We start from the raw sequence: 9,004 nt of genomic DNA, 5'->3' as shown, positions 1-9,004 counted from the left end.
ATATCTGAGTGTTTGAGATATAGTAATAAATGCTGAGAGTTGTCCCGGAGTAAGTGAATAGAGGTGTGATATTGGTTGCTAGGGTAGACAAGACAAACAGAAGAGGTCTGAATTAGAAATGAGGAAAGTAACAGCGTGGCTGTTTTCACTTATCTGCAGGAGTGACTAAAAATTTTCAAGGTCCCTTCCTTGTGAGTTGTTTTGAGGAAACCCTGATGCTCACAGCATCTTTGCGCAATGGGAACTTGTTCATGGGGGACCAATACTGTCCTTCCTAGGTCTCCACTTAAGACCTGAAAGATTCCCATGGATCCTCCCCTTAAATGTCCTGACCACAAAGAAGCTTTACAGACACATGGAAACTGACCAATGAAATGAGCTGGGAGTGACAGCAGTTTCTGTTCCGGAGTTCTACAACATGAGATCCTCTTTCTGTAAGTCCAGAGACTAGCAACCAGTCAGCCACAGCTGAGTCCCAGTTTGATGCTTTGAAGAGTTTGGGGCTGGAAAGCCAAATGTTCAGTAAAAATAACTACTTATTTTCCCAGGGAGGATTTCCTCATGCTGGGGGAAACACGTCTTCTTCCCTCTTTTCCTTAGCAACGGTGAAACTAGAGCTTCCTAGCTGCTTATATAGGACAGATTAAAGACGATAAGGTCTACTTTGAAGGATCTCCAAGGAACCTGTCTTCCAGTCACCGTTAGATCACCATATTAAAATAAATTAAAAAAAAAAAACAAACCCCACTTCTCTTAGCGTCTTTCCACTGGGTCAGTTTTAAATAACAGCATGACCACTTGGTTTCCTAATAAGAAAAAATCTTGTTAACTAGCTGGTGATTCTCTGTTGAGCACCCATGGCTGAGATTCTGTCTTAGGGCACCCTTAGTTGTGCCAGAAAAGGAGACATCTTCATCTTGGTTCTCTTCAACACAGGCACCAAATCCAGTCTCACCCGAGCCTTTCTAGTTTTTCTCCCATCTACTCCAAGCACAGACAGGCAGTAACTTGCCCACGTACGAAAGTAGAGGGGGAGAAATCTATACATCCTGGTCACATAAAAGACTTCCCTGCAGGTGGGGAAAACCTTATTCAAGACTAATAGCAAAGTGTGCAAAGGAAGGACCAAAAAGTTTAATTGTAAACAGTCTTACATCTTTTAGGAAACGCAAGTGAAGGAGCCCACTGCAGGACCTTTATAACAGCACTTGACTCCCTATGGTATTTGTAGAGTTACCTGAGTATTTGAAATGACAATTTAAGAAAACAAAGGAACTCCAATACAATAATATACAATCCAGTGCTGCTATTCCATTTTTGGTTAACAAAAGCATAGCATATATACAAATAATTCTGAAAGCAACTAAAAAAATAAATGGGGGGGGGGGGAGGCTGGAGATGCCAACAATATTAAATACAAGTAGTTAACCTAAAGGAATTTAAAAGGGTGGAGTTACATCCAAAACAAGGAGGGATATGAAAAACAGAAGTCTAATTCCACAAGTCATCCCTAATAACATTTCAAGTTATTAACCAGGTAAATAAAAAATTGGCAGAGTGGGCCTAATTGACATAGTTGATTTAGGATGAACCTCTATGGGCTGGTGAGTCATGTTTCACTAAAATTTCTGATGAAATGACATTGGTATGTCAATCTCTTGATGAAAAATTAGTACACAAACTTTTAAATAGAGTTATTGTAAGTCTTATGAAATTAAAATTCTCCTGCACTCTGATTTAAGATCATAAAAGCCAGAGCAGGAATTCATTATTATGAGCTGCTGGACCAGTTTTAAATCAATCTATTTGATAAAACAAGTAAGGTCCTTCCCTCCTCACCCAGGCTATGTGAAACACTGCCTTCCCCAACCTCCCAAAAGAGCAGAAGAATAAGGCAATTGCTCATTTTACTTTGTTTTTATTTCAACATAACATGCAGTAAAAAAATTAACAGGATTTATTAGCATTTACAATGCTTACAAAGAAAAAGGACTCTAAAAGCAATTTAGTTCAGATTTAAGAAATCGTTCTAATTAAACACTTACAATAAATCTATTTCCAAATGATCAGTTTGGACCAAAATTTAAGATAGCATTTGGTAGATACTTATGTCTGCTGTCTATCTGCAGTATTTTTATATAACCTCTGATTCTTGGGATATCCAGCCCCCATTTTCCTAACACAGCAGGGAAAGACATATACATGTGGCCATTTAAATTAAAGGAAGAAATGGAGTAAGGGAGATCTCAGGCTGCAAAAATATATACAAGCATTTACCTTTTCCAGAACTAAACATTTCTTCCATAAAAATATTAATAGCCAAGCCCTATAGAACTAGGGCCGGGACTACTTCATATATAACTATTCTGTATTTTAAAAATATAGGGCAGAAAGCCTTTTGGATGATATTTATACATTTTCGCACAATATTTCTAGGTCCCTAAATGAATCATCAAGCATTATGTAGAACAAAAAAGTCTACTTTCTTACATTATCTCTTAATTTAATCTCATAAATCTCTAGTAAATATTGTAGGTAACTACATTTCAATATGAGCATTCACCTCAATAGGAAGTCTTTATAGAAGGTTTAATCTCCATGGCCATATATTACCAAAGTTCAGACATATAATGAATGGGTAGTTGGCAGACATTCGCTCTGTAAGACAAAGCAATAGTTTTTTGCCCCCTACCAACAAAAGGCAGAGTCACTTTGAAAAACTAGGGCTTTTAGAGACCATAGTACACTTCCTGGACTATGTAGAATAAAATCAAAATAAAGATGGGACTGGGGGGAGCTGCCCCATCTCTCCCTTTACACAACAACTTCTGGATGAGGCAACCCTTTCACTCACATGTCTGCTTTATGATGGCAGTGTTTTAGAATACAGATATACAAGTTTAGAAATGTTTTTGTCAATGTTTCAAGATGTAAAAGGAAGAGCAGTTAGGGACAAAAACCCCCATTTCCTTTCCAAATAGAACAGGGGTTTGCTATTTGCTTATTTTTGGCTCAATGTTACTTTTTCATGCTATGCTACTGAAACCTGCCAAAGTCCCTATTTCATGAGATATTAGGTTATAAGTTCAGTTATGATAGGCACTCAGCTGGCTTAGGCTTTCTCCCACTGTCCTCTGACAGCAGTCATCTTGCTAAGTCTAAGCAGGCTAAGTTAAAAAAAATGACCACAGAGAAGGTCAAAGTGCATTAATCAGTTACTAACAGAGCAATCTAATGTTAAATAGTCATGGGAAAAACCTGTTAAAATTGTTAGAGGTGAACAGAAAATCCAAATCAGGACAAGAGAGAATGGAAGTAACTACTGTAACATTTGTCAGAGAAACTGTCAATTTGTGAAGTTTTAATTCACACAGACAATGATACATTTCTGTGGTCACTAGAAACGTCCTGCTATAAATGCATTATTTGCTTTTTTAGCCAGTACCACAGCTCTTCTTCCCTAATGAAAATGTGATTTTATAGATATTTTCATTGACCTCTAGTTGGATTAGAAAGCACTCTAATTTGAACTCCTTAGCAGGAGTTAAATGTAACTGGAACTGTTGGATTATGGTGAAATTTAAAGATGGAATCGATATACAGGAACATACAAAAACTGTCGATGGCCTTCGATAAATTCACCCAAATTAATTCCAAAAATTGGCTTTTTTTTTTCCTCTACAGTGAAGGCAGCATAGTGTCAATATTGTTTGTGCAGTTTAGTATTTGCAAGGCAATTAAAACAATCAAATTTCCAAATGAAGAGTGTTAAGTCATTTGTAGACCGGGACCAACTTCTCTCTGAATTCAAATTAACAAAACTACTTTGTGGTGAGATACAAGAGTCTAGCATCTCTTTTCTAGGGATAACATCAAACGATGCATGGATTTCATGCTCCGGAAAGGAAAAACAACAGTCAGGCCAGGCTGAAAGAAGAGGGAGAGCACAAGCCGGAAGTTTGCTCACAACCTCAGAAGCTGGGCTGTATTAAACAAATACCTCTTTCCATGAGGTGTAATAGGTAGATCTTACATATTTTAGTTACCGTGGAAATTCCCTGCATATTTTCAGAATCTCTAAAAGAAAAAAAACCTAAGTGAGACTTCTGAGACACATACACAAATTTTTTGTTAAGGAAACAATCTAGTGGAATAAGACAAGGCAGATTTCATTGCTGTGTTAATCTCATGGTAAGTAAGGTTTATGACTAAGTCATTTGCAGATCTGATTTCTGAAAACACTGAGAAGAAACCCAGAATCACTGGGAGGTAAATCTCAATGATAACATTAATTTACTTACACTCAAGGTAACTCTCTAAACAGTCACAGTCCAATTTTACAAGTGTGCAATAGGTAAAGAAGGAAAAGGACAATCGTTGCAAATAAGTTCTTGTCCTTTGGTGGTGCAGGCTCTCAGAATTCACTCTTGTCCAAAGCCTTCTGTTTCTTCAATAGCAAATAACAGCTTTTCCTTCAGTTGCTCATAGCTCTTGTAGGGTGGCAGGTCCAGGCGGTTAAAACTAAAAGAAAGAATTGTTACCTTGAGAAAAGGATATATACTAACAATGGTTTCAAAGCCAGGCAAAATTAGGTCGAAATCTCAGCTCCATCACTGGGCCCTTGGGCACCTGTGTTTTTTTTGTTGTTTTTGTTTTTTTAACTTTTCTGAGTCTTTTTTCTTTGGTAAAATGAAAGTTAACAGTATTTACCTCTCAGGATACAATAAAGAAGAAATAAGCATATACAGCATAGTACCAGATGCTCAATAGGTACACAGTAAAATGCCAGTCCTCTTAAACTTTCCCATTTACTCTATAATCAAACGTGGCCAACAAACATTTGCTGTTTGGGCTAGATGGTAAACATTAATACTTTAGGCTTTGTGGGTCATAGGTCTCTTATCAAAAGGTTTTAAACATACCCCATTAACAATAAAAATATTTTCTGCTCTCATATCTAATATGCTGGCCCTACTGACTTTCTCTTATTCTTAACTGTGAATTTTAAAAGATATCTTCTAATTTGGGGGCATATTAAGGACACTTTCACAAGGTACAGGCAGTGAATCTGCCCTAAAGCCTTGGCCTTCTGCTATAGTTTTAGGATAAGTGCAGGGAGATATTTGGCGGGCTTCCCAGGCAGTTCAGTCGCAAAGAAGCTGCCTGCCAATGCAGGAGACACAGGAGACATAAGTTTGATCCTTGGGTGGGTTGGGAAGATCCCCTGGAGGAAGAAATGGCAACCCACTCTAGTATTCTTGCTGGGAAAATTTCATGGACAAAAGAGGCTGGAAGGCTGTGATCCATGGAATCACAAAGTGTCAGTCATGACTGAGCACTCACTCAACAGATACTTGGTAACAGATGAAATAATGTAACCACAAAGGGAAACTAAATTTAGTTATAGAAATGAACAAATAAAAACATGGAACTTGAAAAAGTAATGAGACTGGTTTTCATGCATGACTGAGATAAGCTGTTCACAATAACGTAATGGCACAGTGTGTTCCAAGTTTAAAAAAAGGGACAAAAGTCAAATCAAAACATATGTGTACAAGATGAGTGTAAGAAAATCAACTGTATCTCGATATACTAGCAATGAATAATCTTAAGTGAAATTAAGAGAACAATTCCATTTATAATAGTTTCTAAAAGAATAAAATACTTAGGAATAAATTTTTCAAAAGAAAAGAAGGACTTATGTAATAAACACTACAAAACACTGTTGAAATACATCAGACATCTAAGTAAAGGGAAAGACACCTGATATTCAGAGTCAGAAGATAATACGGTTAGGATGGCAATACTCCCCTAAATTAATCAATCAATTTGTATCAAAATCCCAGCTGATCTCTCTGCAGAATTGGACAAGCTGATCCTACAATTCATATGGAAATCCAAAGGACCCAGAAGAGCAGAAACAATCTTGAAAAAAGTTGGAGAATGCATATCTAATATCAAAACTTACTGAAAAGATAATAATCAACACAATGTTACTGTCACCGTGGACAAATAAAGATCAATGGAAAAGACGTGAGAATTCAAAAATAAACCCATGTGTTTATGGTCAACCGATTCTTCAACAAACATGCCAAGCTGTTTTAAAAAGTCGTATTAATGAAAATACAAAAGAGCACACAAGAGCATAAAAAGGGCTGCTGGTGCTGCTGCTGCTGCTAAGTCACTTCAGTCGTGTCTGACTCTGTGTGACCCCACAGACCGCAGCCCACCAGGCTCCCCCGTCCCTGGGATTCTCCAGGCAAGAACACTGGAGTGGGTTGCCATTTCCTTCTCCAATGCATGAAAGGAAATGTGAAAGTGAAGTCGCTCAGTCATGTCTGACTCTTAGCGACCCCATGGACTGCAGCCTACCAGGCTCCTCCATCCATGGGATTTTCCAGGCAAGAGTACTGGAGTGGGTTGCCATTGCCCTCTCATAAAAAGGGCAGATAGGGAAAATACACAAATGTCCAGCAAGGTCTATATATGACTACTGAAATGTCTCACAAAATAAAGTGCAAATATTGTTGGCATTACATTGAATTCCGACATTTTGTATTTGAGTTAAGATTGGGGTTTTTAGTTTTGTACATTTTTGGAAATGCGGTTAAACTACATTTATAATAAGAAAATATTATTTCTGTCACTATGCTAAGAGTATCTCTCTCTATAGCTACCTAGATTTGATTTCCTCCTCTGTCTACAGAGAAATGTTGAAGTGTTTCCTAAATATCACATTTAAAAAAAAAAAATGCAGTGGTGAGAAAAGGGATTAACTGTAAATTGGTAACAGGGACTGTTTTGGGGTGACAGAAATACTCTAAAACTGGACTGTAGTGACGGTTACTTCTTTGAAAATCTACTAAATATTACTAGATTAAAATGGGTAAGTTTTTTGTTACATAAATTATATGTCACTAAAGCTGTTAAAAATAATTCAATACCATGGGGAAAATATTTCATTTCTAATTTGTAACATGCTTTAGTATATACAAGATAAATGAGAAAAGGCTATTTTCTACACTTTTTAAAATTTTTATTTTGGAGTATAGTTGATTAAATTGTTGTGTTAGTTTCAGGTGAACAGTAAAGAGTTTCAGTTATACATAAACACTCTTTCTGATTTTACTTACCAGGTATGACTTCTAGGCAACCAATTTTCTTTCCCGACTTTTTCAATGCAGAACTTCTGTGGCCCATTGCTCCCTAAAATGTAGTGAAATCATCAACAGTTTGATAGTGTAATGGTTCTCAAATTGCTATCCCCAATTCAGCTGTATCAGCATCACCAGGGAACTTACGAATCACAAATACATAGGGCCCAACTGAACTGAATCAAAAACTCTAGGGGTGAGGCTCAGCAACAATATTTTAACAAGCTTCCAGATGATTCTGATGAGTGCTCAAGTTTGAGAACCATATTGTTAATACATGCTAAGGAGGAGAAAATGCAGTTTCATCTACACCCCTTAGCTAGAACACCAGAATGCTCTAATTAATAATATCTCACATAAGAATAGAATGCATAAAAAGTTTAATTTCAGTTTTAAACAGGGAAACTTAAAACTCACTATCTTATAAAACTTGACTTAAATAGAAAACTGTGACAACTTTAGAAAATGTAAACTACCTAGTGAATTCAATAGGTCCAGTAGGGTGTACCCTTACCCCCTTTTTACCCAGCTCTTGCCTCTCATTTATCTTGAGTCGGCTGTTAATGGTTATCTTTTAGTACTAGTTTTCTAAAAACATCACTACTGCCCCCTAAGCAGCATTTATTGGTGGTCACAAGGATTGGAAGTACTACTGGACTTTTGAATAAGACAGTGCCAGGCATATTTAATGTTCTGCCGTGGGTAAAATAAGTCAAGCCAAAGAATTTCCTCATGTTCCACCTGACTAAACACAATACTAATATAAACTGGTAGTACTTTTGCATCTACTAACACTGAAGTGTTTTCTTAAGTAGTTATGTGAAAAGCCCAGTAACATAAGATATGGTGATTATGAAATAGGATAGCTAAAATAATAATTGAGCTTGCAATCATTAGTTTATGTACTGCACATTCTCTCCATGTATTATAGCATTTCTAGCCACACAGATGACAAGTTTAATAGTGCTAATTAGTATATAACAGTAGAGTCTGGATTACTATTAATAGACTGAATCAAATATCAAAACAGAGAAATATGAAATGAAGGATTCTCAGTGAATTTCACTGATAAAGGCTATTTGACAAATAATATCAGTTACCCTGGATGCTTTCTAAAATTTTATGGACTTGTAAGACATCATGTTGTAAACATAAACTGAAATTTTAGGCTGTCTATTGTTTTCAATCTTACTGACAACTGTCCCTAAACCAAACAACCTTCACATAGACTCCTGCACGTTTATTCCTATTTTTCAACCTATTTCAACTTTAAAAAGGTCTGAGGCCTTTTAAATATCAGAAAGTGAAAGTGAAGTCGCTCAGTCGTGTCCGACTCTTTGCGACCCCATGGACTGTAGCCTACCAGGCTCCTCTGTCCATGGAATTTTCCAGGCAATAGTACTGGAGTGGATTGCCATTTCCTTCTCCAGGGAATCTTCCCGACCCAGGGATCGAACCCAGGTCTCTCGCAGTGTAGACAGACGCTTTACCGTCTGAGCCACCAGGGAAGTCCTAAATATCAGAGCCTGGACTTATCCTGGAATTCCATGGTTAGACACTATACTTTAAGTTCTACCTCATTTTTCCTCTATTTTAATCAGCTATATTTTGGCAAGTATATTATCCTTAATTCATTTAGGCTATTTCCCTCTTTCTCTTACACTAATTTTTTTTGTCTATTATTTTTTACCTTTTCTATCTGTTCTTTCATATTTCAGTAATTCTTATATACAAAGAGCTTCTGACCTTCTCTTAGATCAGCTCATTTAAACAGGAACAACTTTTTGTGTCTTCTAATAGTTTCCCAGATATACATGTACTGAAATAAATATAATTTCTTCATAAATCAC

The 9,004-nt window shown here is 36.8% G+C and overlaps 1 protein-coding gene across 4 annotated transcripts in view; it reads right to left on the bottom strand.

The window, feature by feature from the left end:
- Nucleotides 1-1,902: 1,902 nt before the first annotated feature.
- The window catches only part of ITCH (itchy E3 ubiquitin protein ligase), a 99,908-nt gene continuing 92,806 nt past the window's right edge, over nt 1,903-9,004 (bottom strand). For all 4 annotated transcript variants that reach the window (XM_069548373.1, XM_069548372.1, XM_069548371.1 and 1 more), the window contains 2 exons: nt 7,134-7,206; nt 1,903-4,521 (listed from right to left, as the gene is read on the bottom strand). In XM_069548373.1, the coding sequence (XP_069404474.1) occupies nt 4,422-4,521; nt 7,134-7,206 (173 nt within the window). In that variant the 3' untranslated portion in view covers nt 1,903-4,421. The remainder of the gene's footprint in view (nt 4,522-7,133; nt 7,207-9,004) is intronic.

The sequence above is a fragment of the Ovis canadensis genome, chromosome 13 (assembly GCF_042477335.2).
Source record: "Ovis canadensis isolate MfBH-ARS-UI-01 breed Bighorn chromosome 13, ARS-UI_OviCan_v2, whole genome shotgun sequence".
NCBI lineage: Eukaryota > Metazoa > Chordata > Mammalia > Artiodactyla > Bovidae > Ovis > Ovis canadensis.
Note: the sequence above shows the minus strand (reverse complement) of the source record. Positions and strands in the feature narration are given on the sequence as shown.